Source organism: Nannobrachium achirus, assembly GCF_963921795.1.
Source record: "Nannobrachium achirus genome assembly, chromosome: 14".
Lineage (NCBI taxonomy): Eukaryota > Metazoa > Chordata > Actinopteri > Myctophiformes > Myctophidae > Nannobrachium > Nannobrachium achirus.
Window position 1 is genome coordinate 25,149,514 of NC_137821.1, and position 17,741 is coordinate 25,167,254.

The 17,741-nt window shown below is 41.7% G+C and overlaps 1 protein-coding gene across 1 annotated transcript in view; it reads left to right on the top strand.

Moving 5' to 3' along the window:
• Positions 1-17,741, top strand: part of LOC308298330 (solute carrier family 24 member 2) — a gene marked incomplete at both ends in the record, with an annotated part of 72,518 nt that overhangs the window by 48,362 nt on the left and 6,415 nt on the right. Inside the window, 2 exons of the mRNA XM_080741911.1 lie at positions 3,762-3,860; positions 8,310-8,392. Of these exons, the coding sequence (XP_080598037.1) occupies positions 3,762-3,860; positions 8,310-8,392 (182 nt within the window). The remainder of the gene's footprint in view (positions 1-3,761; positions 3,861-8,309; positions 8,393-17,741) is intronic.

Below are 17,741 nucleotides of genomic sequence, written 5' to 3' on the forward strand. Positions count from 1 at the left end.
AGACGTGCTGTAGCTATTAATACTCCCTGCAGTCATAGAGGTCCATTCACCATGAAGCACAAAGCTCTCGTCCCCGCACCCTGCACAGTGGGGGTGTCGCACCAAATTCTGGGCCCTGGGTACAAGGATTCACTGCGGGGCCCCCCCATGAATGCTTTTGACTATTGAAAAATATAGCAGATATACTGCGCTGCGAGCTTGTAGATCTGCTATTTTTGAAAAATCATGAACATTTGTGCAAGTCTTTGAATATTGTTTTTTTTTTGAAAAACCTATGTTTCTATGTCAGTAGTGCTCAAACTTTTTCACGTGAAGGACCCCCAAAATGATCCGTATTTATTTGGCCACGGACCCCCATCTCAAAATATTTAGTTCCAGGGACCCCCCAGAAACAAAATTTGAGTTACAAATGTTCGCTTATATACATACAGTATATTCAAATATTGCGCACATTTTCACAACTTTTTCAAAAATAGCAGATCTACAAGAGTGCCGCGCTGCGAGCTTGTATATCTGCTATTTTTCAATAGCTAAAGTATAAAATAATTAAGTCCCCTCCACCTTGGGCCCTAGTAACTCAGTCCCACTTTCCTCCCCCCCTTGTGACGCCCCTGCCTGCAACAATCCATAGAGAACGACCTTCTCACACTGCAAAACACTTAGTGGCCATTTAACTCTGGGAGAGGGTTTTGCAGTGCATGCATGCATGTGCGACTACACGTGTGCTCACACGCGCACGCACGCACGCACACCCACACGTATGTGCCATTGACCTTAACAACAATGACATACCTATAGCAAGGTGAGTGATGCCATGAAGGCAGTGGATATGACAAATGTGTGATCGCTATCTCGACAAAATGTATTAGTGTGCATGGCCTGCATACCTGCCCTTGTGTGCGTGCGTGCGTGTGCGTGCGTGGCGTGTGTGTGTGTGTGTGTGTGTGTGTGTGTGTGTGTGTGTGCGTGTGTGAGAATATGACCGATGAGAGACATTGAGAGAAAGAGAGAGAGAAGGAGACAGAGAGAGAGAGAGAGAGAGAGAGAGCGAGAGAGAGAGAGAGAGAGAATGCCTACAGTTGACATGGTGGTGGTTAATGATTTTGCCAGAAGGTCACAGACAGTGTTGACACGGTCGGGTGGAGCATATATATCGATGCGTCACTGTGGTCGAGTCCTGACAAATCAGCATCTGTACCGTTTTCAGTAAGAAAGAAGAAGAAGAAGAAGAAAAAAAACTATTCGCCCTTTCGATTGCAAAAGGGCCGATTGAGAATTGGCACGTCGTTGTTGCGTGTGCAAAACGCCACCGCATGTGGAGGAAGGAAGGTCAATCGGTTGGACATTGGTTCTTGGACAGCCTCCGGGCTATGATCCTACAACTAAAGGCAGTTAAACTCTGCATTTATATTCCGGAGGGGAAACATTGACCAAAAATAGCAGATGCACAAGCCCACCGTGCGTCGTAATGCTTGTACATAGCAAAAAGAAAAAAGAAAGAAATAGCAGCTTGTACTGCTGTGAATTGAACAGTGAGTTGCAACTCAGGAATGTTTTACTAAGAACTGTATAGGGTTTTGAGAGGTTAATTGTGTTGATGGTTCCTAAAGGGGTGAGGGCGCACATTCCTCATCGGCACACGTTCTTCGTTTATTGAATATTGACCGGTGTACAGCGTACACTCTATAATCCCCAGTGTTAGTTTCGCTATGCAGCCAGGCATACGCACTGCTGCCATTATCTGGCGCAGTCAGGTTAACTTTCGCTCTGTGACTGTAAAGAATTGACCCAAATAGACCTGGTCGATTTGGCTCCACGTTTTCCACTCTCAGAGTTAAATTAACACTGAGGATTTGACTGTGTTGGGCTTAAAAAGTCGTTTTTCTCTAAACAGATCAGTAAGGGTGGGGGATTCTCCTGTTCATCCATTAACAATTGGGTTTGTTTCGGAGATTACATAGAATTTCCTAGCTGGCTGTCAGTAATTACAGCCTCGAAAGAAAGCAGTCACTGTTATATTACTGCAGGCCCAGTCCACATTCACTGACTGACTGACATGGAGAACGTCTTGTGAATCGATCAGGCTAATTGTATACCTACTGTAACATCTGCGGACTTGGTGTTTTGGTGTAACATTTTTGTGTGTGTGTGTGTTTTAAAGCTGCAGTGATTTCTTGGAAAAGTCATTGTTCCACAAGGCAGCAGCAAGTCATTGTCTGTGGTGTGGGCCAAATTGCCTCTGCTTACATAAGCCACTAGGCGATATTGTTCACATGATGACCACCAGCTCCAATCTAATCTTCAATGTCCCTGCTTCATCTTATATGAAGTATCGTATGAATCTTTTTTTGTTTGGTTATCATTATTGTTATTTTTAAATCCCAGTAAATCCTATCAGTTCCAGCTGCATTATGTAGATTCAAGTGTTATTTTTGAAACGGGATGATTTTCATCCGATTCTTATTCTGTGAATAGTGTACATGCATTGCACATGCTGGAGATTTTTTTTTTTTTTATGAAAATAATATTTTTCGAGAGCCACTGCACATATAATAGTTATAGATTATTTCCCCCCCACACAAACCAGGAGGCATTCAATTCTCTTACAAAAGAGGTTATAGTAATATCTACTAATATTATCTACATTTGTGGATATTAAACAATACAGGCATTTCCTTAATGTATCTACAGTATATGTATTTGATGGTCTGTGGTGCCGCTCTTGGTGATGTCTCCATTCCTTCTGGGTTTGTTGTTGTTGTTGTTGTTTGTTTTTTAACAGTAATATTCTGCATCTAATAGTTTTAAATGTTGGTCTGGTATCGTCCATGTCGGGCAGAAATCTCGTATCTCCATATTTCAACTTTTTAATTATTATAATTTTTTTTGTGGTAAATTTGATGCCCTAATTTGTGATACTACAGTGAGTTGCAAACGCGGCACAATATCCTTTTTTTAATGTAGATATTATTTAATAATATCTACCTTGGATCAGATTGGAACATCATTTATTTGTATATTATTTTTATTTTTAAATTTCTAAAAAAAGTGATCATTTTTGGACATACCCGATGTCTCTGGTTGACATTGGCACATTTCACTCAGGTTTTTTCATCTCACTCATGTCACTTTGGCTGCTGACCTCACTCAGCAACTAAATAAAAATAAAATAAACAAAAATTAAATTAAAACAATTCACAGGAGGCAAGCAGTTATCACCCCATGATGTGCACTGCAATGTAGTTTCAAATGCACTACATTGCAGATGCTTTTTTGAGAGTAAAAAACTAAAAAAAGAAGAAGAAGACATGCATGACATACATGATCTGGGCAGATAGCCCCAGGAAATGTGCCAATGTGAACCAGAAACATCGGGTACAAGGTTTCCACCCGACAGCGATGAGATACAACCTGCCCAGGAGGACAGGAGTCAACCTGACCTCCAGGGAGTCAGATCTCTGGAAGAGCGTCTCTCCTTGCTGGCTCGCCACTCGGGGTGGATGCAGCAGCACACTGCAGCATCATCAGTATATGATATGCTCTATCATATCGACTCTCAGAGTTGTTTGATCTGCAATATTTCATGAACCCCGTAGCCTTGTAGGCGCTGTATAGGAAATGTGAACTGTGTGTGTGGAGGGGGAGGGGAGGGGGGTCAAAGGTGACAGCGGGAGGAGTTCTGACACTTTGAAGGTGAGGCCGGGCGGCGCGCGTCCGTTCCGCTCAAGGTTTAACCTGGCATTGTGTTGATTCTCTTCCAGGCAAATTTCGAGAGAAAGCGTCCATCCTCCACAAGATTGCTAAAAAGAAATGCCAAGTAGAAGACAGTGAGAAGGCCAATGGACTTGCAAGTCGTTCAGGTGAGTGGCTTTCTAAACCCTGATTTGCGATAAAGTTAACTGGTTAGTAGTAGCTGTTATCACAATTCACACATCTTTTGCTCTCGAGGCGAATATGGTCAATTCAAGTTTGCGTTAAAGGTTCTTCAATATTTGAAATACCGGTATACAAATAACAACTAAATACACTTAGCAAACCCTTTAGAATGATTGATTGATTGATTGATTGAAGACTTTATTAGACGTTTGCATAGGAAAAGGTACAGTTTCATGACAGTACAGTTCACTGGTACAAGTTTTTATCCGTGTTGGATTATGGAGACATAATATATCGTCATGCAGGTACCTCCATACTCAAGCCTCTTTGGACTCAATTTACCATTCAGCTTTGAGGTTTATTACTGGTGCAAATGTCAACACTCATCACTGCGACCTGTATGGTATGGTGGGCTGGGGTTCTTTGTCGGAGAGGCGCAACTATCATTGGCATCTCTTCATTTATAAAGGCCTGGTTGGAAAACTGCCACCATAGATCTCTTCCATGCTACGTGAGAAACCTAGTTACATTCAAACTCGCTCCAGCAATTGGCTGGTCCTTAAGGTCCCCTTTGCTAATTCGGAACGGGGAAAGACTGCCTTTAGCGTTAGTGCACCTGATTCTTGGAATCTCTTGCAACAAGATTTTAGGATGAGTACCCTAGCATCTGTTGGTCATTTCAGGAGTTTACTTAATAACCGTGCTTTACAAGTATGTAATTGTTTTAACTGATTGTTGTCAACACTGTTTTCTTTTTGTATTAATTCTGTTTGTAATCTCGGCATCATTGTAAATGAGGATCTCCCTCAATTGATCTTTTCGAGAAATTAAATAAAGGTTGAATGAAAAGTTCAACTAAAAGGATAAACACCTTAAGAAAGCTTTGAAGCTTTTTTTCAATTGGGGCCCTTTTTATGACTTCTTATCTTTGAATAAGAATGACATTCAATACCTAAATACACTTAGCAAACCCTTTAGAATGATTGATTGATTGATTGATTGATTGATTGATTCATTGAAGACTTTATTAGAAGTGTGCATAGGAAAAGGTACAGTTTCATGACTGTACAGTTCACTGGTACAAGGTCAACTAAAAGGATAAACACCTCAAGAAAGCTTTGGGGCTTTTTTTTTCAATTTGGGCCCTTTTTATGACTTCTTATCTTTGAATAAGAATGACATTCGATACCTAAAAGCATCACCCAAGTGATTGACAGTAAGAAGAAAAGCTGACAGTTTTACATAATTAACACAAAACATAAGACCTTGGGTGACAATGATATTACATGATAAAGTGCAAGATTGGTTTCCAAACAGGATTTACTGTAATGGATAGGTTATAATTTGGAAATGAGTGCATTGAAGTGTTGTACTGAAGTACTGTGAGTACTTACTATTCAAAAGTACTTTAAAATACTTCCGTATTCAAAGGTACAAATAACAAAGAACAATATCTTACAGTACTTTAAATGTACTTGGTTACGTCATGCGTGTGTGTCTTTCCACATCAAACAGCAGCTTTGGATAAACACAGGGATATAGATATTTATCATCAGATTAAATTACACTACTAGTGCTACTTTAATGTACTCCAAACACATGACTGCTAGTAGTAACTGTTCATTTTAATAATCACGTTTATCAAGATTAAGTTATTATCCAAATTGTATTTTTTACTCTATATATCTTTAAACAATCGTTCATAAATCCAGGCAAAAGTTTGAAATAATACAATAGTGGTATTGAGTTAAAGTCATATCGACCAGCCTTATAGCCATAGAGCCTATTTATTAGTGCCCCAAACTAAATTAGATTTATTTTGTCAACCATGTTAAGGATGACAAAAATTGCATTCTAAACATCACTATGTCCTCGTGGAGACGAGCCTACTGCCCTCCACCTTGCAATTCCTGTCTACGAAGAGAGAGAGACATAGCGCTACAAACTGAGAGAGAGAGAGAGAGAGAGAGAGAGAGAGAGAGAGAGAGAGAGAGAGAGAGAGAGAGGTGCAGTGTGTGTAATCCTACACCATATCCTAGCACTATTGACTGTTTTACAATTCTTCTCGGAGAGCAAAAGAGAGAGAGAGGCTGGCAGAGAGATACAAGCACAGAGAGATGCCTTCTGTTTAATTCCGCATCTGAACATACATTTATAAACTCGACTACATACCATACGTACTGTACATGTGCGCATGGTAAGTTGTCATAACTTTACATAATATTAGTCAAATAAAACTGAGAGTCTGTGGCCAAATACATATCATTTTGGGGGTCCTTCACATGAAAAAGTTTGAGCACCACTGACCACCACTGTAACAGGTTTTTCAAAAAACCTTAGAAGGATTTGAAATAATCAAAGACTTGTAGTACAAATTTTCACGATTTAAAAAAAATAGCAGATCTACAAGCTTGCAGCGCGGCACTCGGTGCCGCACTGTGAGCTTGTATATCTGCTATTTTTCAAAATAATGCGTAAACATGCGTTCCCAGTCTAAATGCGTTAAACCCCCTTCCCTATGAAGAACATTCGTGGGGGGCCCGCAGTGAATCCTTGTACCCAGGGCCCAGAATTTGGTGTGACACCCCTGTTGACATTACTATTAACCTCAGATCCAGCATGCATGACCTGGTGGATTTGAGGTTCACTGAGCGTGCCTAGTTTGAGCTGAGACTAAAATGCTTCAGACCAATTTTTCCTAAATGTTTTATTGTTCCAAACAAAGCAAGGCATAAATATAACGGCATGGACAGCCAGTGGTGTAAAAAGTATTCAATCAAATACCGCAGTGCAGAAATACTCTGTTACAAGTAAAAGTCCAGAATTCAAAATGTACTTGGTTGAAATACAAAAGTATTGGTATCAAAATGTACTTGCTGTAAAGTAGTAGAACCCAGAAGTAGAAAGTACTCATTATGCCCGAATGTTGTTTTCAAATGGATAAAATGTATTCAAATCTTGAGAAAATATCCCCATAGATGTCATTGTTAGGCAGGTTTCTGAACTGTCCACCGGCCCACCAATGAGACGCAGAGTGAATAGACAGAAATTGTGTAATCTTATAATGAGCATAAGGGCTAATTATTCGTAGATGATGATAAAAATTGGTGAAGTACTCCTTTACATGTAACTTCAGTGTGTACAGTATGTTCTTTTTCAAATAAAATACAATGAAATTTGAAGATCTACAAGCTCACAACGCGCCGCATCGTGACCCGTTGTGCGCTTGTACATCAGCTATTTTTGCTATTTGGCATACAACAATGTCAATAGGGCTTAAATAGGGAACAGAAAGTGCCCGCCCTGTCTTTTTTTTTTTCTTCAACTAATCGAACACCGGATCTGCATTCAGTCAAAGTCAGGGAATGTCAGTGAATGATGCATGCTATAAATACTGTAGTGTAAATCTCTGGGTTAGTTGTGATATTATGCCATCCAAGAGAATAAATGAATCCGTTTGTCGGATGATAATGGTATCGGGTTAAGGCATCTCTCTGAGATGCGCAATCAGGCGCTTTGTCACAACCATACTAGGATCAAACCAATTTCCACGGCAATTATGACTCAATCATCTGGCTACACGACTTTCGGCTCATTGTATTTTAATAAGGGCAATTAAGAAATTCTGGCCCTGAAATGAATTGGAGTCATATTAGCCAACAAGGGAGAGGCGCTGTAATAACATTGTCACAGATGAGTGTGATCTTGCGCACGCACGCACGCACGCACGCACGCACGCACGCACAAACAGATACAGTACCTTCAGTGCTGCAATATATTTTTATGTGATTTATTTTTGTCCAGTTTACTAACACTGACTAAAGGTTTCCATTCCCTTATTTAAAAAAAAGGTGTCCCCAGCTAAATGAGTTAATATAGTGTGCGGCACCGAGTGCCGCGCTGCGAGCTTGTAGATCTGCTATTTTTTAAATGTTTTAAAAATGTGTGCAAATCTTTGAATATATGTATTTTTTTAAGCGAACATTTGTAACTCAAGCTTTGCTTCTGGGGGGTCCCTGGAAGTAAATATTTTGAGATGGGAGTCTGTGGCCATTTTAGGGGTCCTTCACATGAAAAGGTTTGAGCACCACTGACATAGAAACATAGGTTTTTCAAAAAACCTTAGAAGGATTTGAAATATTCAAAGACTTGCACAAATGTTCAAGATTTTTCAAAAATAGCAGATCTACAAGCTCGCAGCGTGGCACTCGGTGCCGCGATGCGAGCTTGTATACCGGTATCTGCTGTTCCATTGCAAGAATGTCACGCAGGCCATGATGACCATGGCCGTCGTCCCTCTGTTTGGCCTTTAATGCCCTTTAAAAAAAAACAATCTGCCCTGAGGACACAGTAGCCTTGACGTCACTGCAATCTGTTATGCTCCGTTATATCCTCCTCACGTTCTGCATGTGTGTCTTTACAATTTCAAACAGACAAGAACCTGCCAAACAGCTCGAGTGTGGAAGTCGAGGTAACGCCGCCGATGAACGGAACAGCCGGACAAGAGGGGGAAGCGGTAAGATGTTAAAACACACGCACGAGCGTGCATACACACTCAAAACAAATATTAATCACCCTGTTCTGGGGCAAACATTTGGTGAAAAACAGCTGCTCTACCATGCTCACGAGGTACACCATGTGTATCTCTTCGGAGGACCCCCTGTAGTAACTCTGAGGACACCCTAGGGGTCTCAGACCCAAGTGACAGTTAATAGAACAAATCTATCTAATCGATTATCTAAAAAAAAGGAGAACAAAATATATACGGTATAATGATAATAAAAATGTCAAAATAAATGTTAGAAAATAGCTAAAATCACCAATCTACAAACTCATGATGAGTTGCATTAAGACGCGTTGTGAGCTGGCAGAGATGTCTTTGCTAGTTTTGTGTGACACTATCTAGAATAATCGCTAAGAAAATAATTGATAGTTGCAGCCCTAGTCTGAACCCAGCTTTAAGGCCAATACATAATACTTATGAAGTTTCGGGCAGACTTTCCGGTAAGTCAGGACATCAGAGTTCTGACTGAGACCGCCCATCAGAAGTTCTGAATGACATCCATTTGTAGTTATATCACCTGCCTGTGACATCGTTTCGGCCGTCAGAAGGAGGATGTATTGCGCTTTAGTCTTACTACTATGAATATTCAGTTGCCTCAGTCGCAGCCGTGTCCTTATATTGTGCTTTTTGAACGGTGTGATTGATGCAAAGGTTGGACTCTCTGCTGCACAGGTCATTACTGCTGATAATTTCCCAGCATGCCGTTCTTCCGTTGCACACGCTGGCCTGCCAAAGACCCACCCACTCCAGCCGAGCTCTGTAATCACATTCTTCACTCACCTGCTGCCCTCTGCAACCGAGTGCCAGAAACGCAACACACACACACACACACACACACACACACACACACACACACACACACACACACACACACACACACACACACACACACACACACACACACACACACACACACACACACACACACACGACAAGACTCACAAATGCCAACTACCGCAGTTTGTGCCAGCGTGAGTGAGAACAGTGGAAGGCTGCCAGACCAGCAGAGGGCACAGTGTGGCTGTTTGGGCAAAAAGGACACCAAATCAACAGACGAAGAATGAGTCAGCATTGTGTTGCGCGCGTACCTCGCATGTGATTCTCTCCTTCCCAGTACAGTACAAACACTGCTGCCAGGACCAGAGAAGCTTTAGAAGAGCTCTCTGTCGTGTGGAAACATCATTATGTAAAAAAAAAAAACTGTTACTTTTTCAGGATTCACATCACTTTTTGACCTTGCAGGCTACTTTTGATATGTTTGTGTGACCCTGTTGTAGTATGATCAAGTAGCAGGGACGTGCTGGCCATTGGGAAAAGCGGGACAACTCCCGAACAGCCGGGCCAGGCCGGCCATTAGGAAAAAAATGTCGGGCAGAAACCTCGTATCTCCAAGTTTCAAATGTGTACATTTTTTCGCAAAGCAAAGCCCTGCTTCATCATACAAGGCCGTTGCACAACAAGTAGTGAAAACAGCAGATCTACAAGCACACAACGCCTCGCAGTGGGAGGCGTTGTGTGCTTGTAGATCGGCTGTTTTCACTATAGTTTAAATCATTTTTAAAATGATAAATATAAAACAAACGGTTTTGGACATACAAGGTTTCCACCCGACAACGACGAAATATAACTCATGTAATTGGCCCACTGGCTTGTCACTTTGTCACAAATCTTTGAGTAGCAGTGCTATAGAGAGAGATCTCTCTCTATAGCGTGCAATGAGGGCCTCTCCAACTCTTTTTCCCGGGCTGAATCAGGGGCCCAGCATGTCCCTGTCAAGTAGGGTATTCATTTAACACACAAAAAGTGTTTCTGCCAGATATGATGGTTGCTGTTGCCTGGAAACCTTGTATGTCCAAAACCTTTCAGGAAATAATACGCTGTTTTCCAATGGATACAATGTAGTTATTATTCAGTCACAAAGCTCTTTCACTTTCACACACAAAGAATAGTAGACAAATCGTGAACATTTGTGCAAGTCTGAATATTTTTGAACCGATTCTATAAATGTCTTCTAAATCCTTCTTCTAAATCAAACGGTTCTCAAAAGGTTCTCAAACTCATGGCAAGGACCCCATCTCAAAATTTGTTGTTCCAGGGGGACCCACCCCCCCCCCCCCCCCCCCCCCCCCCCCCAGAAGCAAATATTTGAGTTACAAATGTTTGCTTTTATAAAGATATATTCAAAGACTTGCAAAGAAAATCATGATAAAAAAAAAAAAAAAAAAAGCAGATCTACAAGCTCGCAGCGCGGCCCACGGTGCCGTGCTTTGAGCTTGTATATCTGCTATTTTTCAACAGTTAAAGCATTAAACAATTCGAGGCCTATAATTAGGTTAAAATACTGCTCTCGTGTGCCACGGTGGTAAAGATGGAATGATTCTTCAAAAAAAAAAAAAGAAACGGCTAATAATGAAACTATACAGCTGCATCAGTCATCTCCATCCACTGGACCACGTCAAGAGTGAGAGGCTCTAATGATGCTGAAAGCACAAGGTGGCCCCCATATATCACCGCTTCTGTCCTCTCCTGCAAAGGATGATGGATTTGACTCTCAATGCAGACTCCCCCCCCCACCCCCCACCGCCCACACTTTCTTTCACTTTCTCGTTAAACATTAAATGACTGGGGGGAGAATAGAAGAGATTTCTCACAATAGACCCGCAGAAGGAAGTCACTGAAAAGTGAACCCCATTTGGCAATAATGACCGTGTGTTTATTGATCAAGCCCAGCTGCTCTGGTTTTTGAGATTGATTTATCGCTCTTCTTGAGTTAATAATAGTCTTTGCCTGGTGGAACTGCCATCGCTCACACTGTAGCCCCCACCCCCCCCACCCGAGGTTCGATGTGTTCCAAATGCAGACGGGGAAGAAAAATAATTAAACATAATTTTTAGGGGAATCAAAGCCTTTGAGGTCAAGCCAACATGCCAGGCCCTTCCTCTAGGGGTGTGACGATTCACCTACCTCCCGATTCGATACGATCTCGATACCTAGGGGGCCGATTCGATTTATATTGTGATTCTTAATTATATTGCAGTTCAACGATTTTTGCGATTCGATATTACGATTTATTGCGATTTTCTTTCCCCCAAGTTACTTTGCTTTTTATACACTAGAACATTTTAAAACAATTATAAACAATATAAACCACAACAAAGTTGAATCAAAAAATTCAATGCAGCCAGATAACATCAGTCAGACTTATTCTAACATGAGAAAATCAATAAAAAAAAACGTTTTCAAAGGAAATCAGCGACGTGAAGATGCAAAGCTACAAAGTGACAGATGTCGTCTCGTGTCGGGTGGAAACCTCATGTCCGAAACTGTGACTTTTCAGGATTCAAATTCTAAACGTATAAAAAATAGCAGATCGACAAGCTCAAAACGCATTGCCGCCGCAGTATGATCACGTCGCAGGGCGTTAACTTACGATATTTCTGCCTGACAGCAACAATACGCTGTGTCGCTTTGTAGTCTTCTAGCTCAGTGGTTCTCAACCTGTGGGTTGGGACCCCTACGGAGGTCCCCAAATTATTTTGGGGGGGTCCCCACTCCCCAGATGATTAACTTACAACATTAGAAACATTTTTTTCTCACTCAACAGTAAACAAACCCAACATAAAGTTTAAGTGTATAGACTATAGAGGGTATCTGCACATTTCTAAAGTGACAATTTAAGGACTTTTTAATTACAATTTAACCATTGGCCAAATTGTCAAATATCAGAGGCTGAAATTGTGAAAATAGACGATCTACATGCTCACAACGCCTCGGCGTTGTGAGCATGATCGGCTATTTCACAATCGGCTATAGATCACAATAGAACCAACCGTGTTTTACAAAATGTAATGTAACCCTCAACTCTTAGTGCTCGTCAGGGTCCCCAGTTAAAATATGATCATTTGGTGGGGGGGGGGGTCGCGGCCTGAAAAGCTTGACAACCGCTGTTCTAGCCTGCCTTTGTACCCTTCAGTGTGTCCACGGCAGCCTAATAGGTCCATCTGGGCCCCTGCTGGTCCCCGCACCTGATGTTGAGAAGCGGCGTCCTATGCGTTGCTATTTTTAGGCCGGCCGTCCCACGGTGCACCCTCCTGAGTCAGGCAGGAATAGGCTGAAGAGCAGCTCACGCCTTCCACCGCGTCGTCAGAGCTAATTGTTCAATTCCTCCTGGATGCCTTGGTAACCAAGGCTGGGGAATAGGGAGATGGCAAAGGTCAAATTGAAAGATATCTCCCTGTTCCCTTCCCTTTTTATTAATGGCTAAAACCGTCGGGACTTGAAGCTGACAGAAATGAACATCTCACAGCCCTAAACAAGATAAATTCAAAGGGATTCTTAATCCAATGTTGTTGTAGCAAGCATTATGTTTATCGCTTCTTCGATCTTTGAATTTTCTTCTTCAAAGATTAATTAGACTTGGTTTAACGGATGCGTTACTTGCCTTTGGATGCACTTTTTTTCCCCCCCCCCTCCTTTCTTTTTATAAGAGGAAATGTCCCTATATTTAACTTCTTTGAATATTCATGAGAGCATAAAGCTGCCCCTAATCACGTTTTCCTCTAAGCCACGTAGACCGGGAACGCAAACCGCTTTAACCATTATTTTATGCTTTATCTATCGAAAAATAGCAGATATACAAGCTCACAGCGCGGCACCGAGTGCCGCCCTGCGAGCTTGTAGATCTGCTATTTTTGAAAAACCATGAACATTTATTTCGTGAACAAGTCTTTGAATATTTTTGACCCGATTCTATAAATGTCTTCTAAATACTTCTTCTAAATCAGTGGTTCTCAACGACCCCCAGAATTACATGCATTTGGCCGCCGACCCCCGATCTCAAAATCCAAATAACTGCTATTTTTCAATAGTTAAAGCATTAAATAATTCTATGCCTAAATGGGTTAAGAGGGTGTGAAGCATGAGGTAAAAAATAACCAACAGGCTTTATGAGTCACCCTAACCCCTGCATGATGGTGTCGGAGCCACGGTGCTTTCAGAGCACCCGGTGGGTGTCACGGCTTGGTGGAGCCATCAGATCTCAGTATGTTTGTTTTCGTTTTGGTTTTCCTCGCTGCCAAGTTGTAATCGGAATTCACAACCAGATGGAGCTTATGTGTCAACAAGACCATGCCGATACTCGTAAAAAGCAATTTCTTGGGTATAGCTGAAAGAGAAAATATGTTCCATCTCCAATCGTTTGGTTCCAGGAAGACATAGCCACAACATATGACGTCTGCTGTGTCAAATGATTATTTGAAGAAGAAAAAAAAGGGATGAAAAAGGATCATTTTGAACTTAAAAAGATAAAACAGATTATGTTTAAGGAATAATATTTAACATACTCTAAGTCAATAACACAATGCTTTTACGGACTGGATAATCAAAATGTCAGATTGAACGATGAATGATTATTTTTTAACGTTGTACTTGGTTGTGTGCCATGTCACACACCTAATACCTGATTTGCCAGCTCACCACGCATAGCAGCGCACCAGCGCGCATCTAAGTATGAATCACTCTTTACAGATCAGTTTATAGTGCCGTTTTACTGCTTCTAGTATTGGTGGAGAGACTAATAGAGCCGTCATAAGTTTATTAACAGCTACCGATAATGCTCAGGTTGGTAGCTGCAAAGCTGCCATGATGTTGTGAATGCTGCACCTTTGGACCATTTTAAATCACTTCAGCCACGCCACTCAGGGGAACAACAAATTTAATAAATGTCAGACCCCCTATGTAGCTCTGTAGGGCCTGGTAAAAATCAATGCCTTAAAGCGTGATAGTGGCACCAACTGAGGCACCACAGGACAGGAAGGGAACCCAAGGTGTTGACATTTTGGGAACAAAATCTGCACGGGGAGCACCAACTCCGTGGGGCACTTCAGCCTGCAAGCGTCAAATTGTACATCAATCAATGCATCAATGAGTAACGAGTGTGACAGAACAATGGCATGCATGACAAAAGTTACGTGTAGACTCCTGGACAGTTTCTGATGCCACGTCTGCGCCAGCCAGAAAATAGCTATAGCGGGTGTTAAAATCGCTCAATAAAGTTATGGGAAGAATGCGAATGAGAGATCACCGTAAAGGCTGCTGATCTTTAACAATTCTAAAATAGATACGTATATACATAGACTATATCCGCTTGTAAACTGTGCCTTGATATAGCAATATCGATGGGGAGATAAATCTTTCTAGAAATCGAATCATGTGGATCTCGGTATCCACATGGGATCAGTGTGGCTCCAATGTCGATCTCGGACTAAGCTCCGATGTGGATCTTGGATTTCATGTGGCCAGCCAGTGACATCAGTCCTCTATGTCTATGACATATATGACGAGAGACTGCAACTTCAAAGACAGCCCGATCAGAGCCACGTTTAATTCCATTTGAAATTAAAAGTTAAAATACATCAAAAAGTATAAAACACATGCAGGGAAAGTAGTTGAGATACTTCTGTGGCATACTGGCATTGTGTGCAAGACACTGCGTGCTGAATGGTCCGGCGGGTTGCGAGATTAGCTCCGGACACACAGACGCTCAGGCAGACACAGATGACTAATAGAGCTCTGTTTCCCGAACAGTTCAAACAAACAAACACATCTAGGAAATTCCATGAATAAAATATATTTAGAAGTAGTGAAAATAGACGATCTTCGCGCCGCGTTGTGAGCTTGCAGATCTGCTGTTTCCACTGGTTTGGTTTCCGGGTAAACATATGATTAATTAATTTTGGGTCACAAGCTAAAAAGTTTGAGAAGCACTGCTATAGAGCCTCACAGTAAAAAGGACCGTGTCAGGCAGATGAGGGGGCAGGGAGCAGGAGGGAAGGGACCTCTGCTTGTTGACCTTGCTAGCTACAGGAGCAAGTACTGATCCTAATTACCCCCAACCTGTATCCCAGTGGACGAGGGAAAGGACTGATGACCGTTGGGACCACAAGATTACGCTGCGGTCCTTCTTGGGGGTCTTTCAGGTCAACTTAGCTAATGATCAAGGCCATTGATTAACATTAGCCACATTAACGGCTGCCACTAAGCTAGCCAAATTCAGGATATAATTGCAAGTCACGGTGATGATGATGTTTTACTTGAGGTGTCGCTTAAAAATGTTATCCCCTGGGTGGATACTTTCTAAGGAACACAGACGGCTTGTGCACACATTTGAGAAATGATCTTTAGAAGAGGCAGGTGGTCAAAGATTTGCCAACTTCTTACTGCCTTCTGTCCGGCATAAATTATGCGGCAGTAACAGTATCCACCGTCAGATGTGATATGACTGATTAGATCACATTTCAATCATGAAGGTGTTCCATGTGTGTTACACCTTATGCTCTTTTTACAGTATCCAGGTAGCATCTCGATCTTGAATATTAATACCAGCTCTGTAAACTCGCCACAGAGACAGTCGTCTAAATGAAATTCATATTCAGTACGGTAGCAAAATGTTGTCATTCTTGACATCGTCGACTGTAACATCTGTGAAAACCTCTCAGTCAGGCCAGCAAAAACCTCTTATCTCCAGTAAGAGTAGCAAAAATAGACGATCTTCAAGCTCAAAACGCATCGCTCTGCAACGCGTTTTGAGCTTGTAGATTTGCTACTTTTGAATTGGAATCCTGAATTATCTTTTGTTATTTTTTAATTGGAATTCTGAAATCTAACATTTTTGTTTAATTTCACATGCATTTAGTTATACTTGAACTAAATGAACTTAATTACAAATACAATGGACGTAAAAAATACATTTTAATACTACTAGTTATTAAAGCGGGTTTGCATGTTTGGAATTGTAACAGCTGAAATCAAATAATAAAAGTTAATATCAGTATTCTGATATTAACCTGAGAGCCACATTACAGTAAGTGAAGGTGGGGGCCGATTGTGGCCCCCGGTCCGCCAGTTGCCCATGTATGCCTTTGAGGTTTTGGCGGCATGGAAATGGCTCCGACAAAACCTGAGATTTGGGGTTTATACCCACTGATAGATAACAATACCGCCATCTGGATATGAAGAGGGGACACAATACAGAGTGCTGAGCATAGGCAATGCCGGTCCTTTTGTGTTGCGGCAGCCGATCGCCAAGGTTACCGCGGGAAGGATGCAACTGCAGTGTCTCCATTCAAGGACAAGCCATGCGATGCGCGTTGTCCTCAGTAAGGCCATCTTTAAAGTCCTCTCCCTCTCCCTGCCACCTGTCTGTTTGATGTATCTGATAAGGTCAACACTTTGGCTCTCATCCTAGAGACAAAGTAGATGCTCGCCTCTGGAAACACAAATATCCCTGGATCAGATCCAGCCTCTAACCTGAACCCTTCTGAACCTCCTCTATACACCGTTTCCCTCTCCGCTTTCCCTTCTGCCTGTCCCAATAAAGAAGACAAACGATACAGGGAGCGGACTGTCCACTCACCTTATTAAAAATAAACAAAAGAAAACTTTGTGTTTTTCACAAAATCACTGGAACTTTGTGAGATCGTTGTCCTGGATTATAGATTCTCATTATGGCTTTCTCACTGTAGTCGGAGGAACTAATTGGCTTAATGACAAAATGTGTTGAATAAAATGGTAATTGGCCGCTCTAAATTAATAGAATAAATGTAACTCAAAATCGTACTAAAGTACAGTACTTGAGTAAATGTACTTAGTTACTTCCCACCACTGCCTTAATGGTTAATACTTCTGTCCTTTGCCCAGTACTCATGACTCCCCCCCCACCGCACTTTTTTTCACCAAGTAAAGCCCAGCTTCATCATACAAGGCTGTCGCACAAAAGAAGTGAAAACAGCTGATCTACAAGCGGATCTACAAGCACACAACGCCTTGTGTGCTTGTAGATCTGCTATTTTCACTAGTTTGGTTCATTTTTAGAATGATAAATACAAAACAAACGGTGTTGGACATACAAGGTTTCCACCCGATAACGACGATATCTTTGTTTATGCGTTTGCTTGGCATGGCTCAGAGGAGGGCAGGTGACAGGTTTTGGGACAGCGTTGCCTTTAGATTCAGAAGTGCATGTGTGGACCTGCTCTCTGTAAGTCCCAGAGGCTCTCTGTCCTCCTGTATAATTGGATACGAAGGGACCTTTGACAGGATCTCTACTCTCAGAAGGGCTTGTGTTTTTGTTTTGTTGTTTGTGCCCATTAAAGTTTTCACAGTATGTTATGTTGTGTATGATTAGCAGATTTGACCGCGATATAGCAGCACCAAATACAATCTATATTTCACATTTTTTGGTAGATGGACAGAGGCCATATTTAAACACGTGAACCCTAGCATTCCTATTGTTGTTCGACAT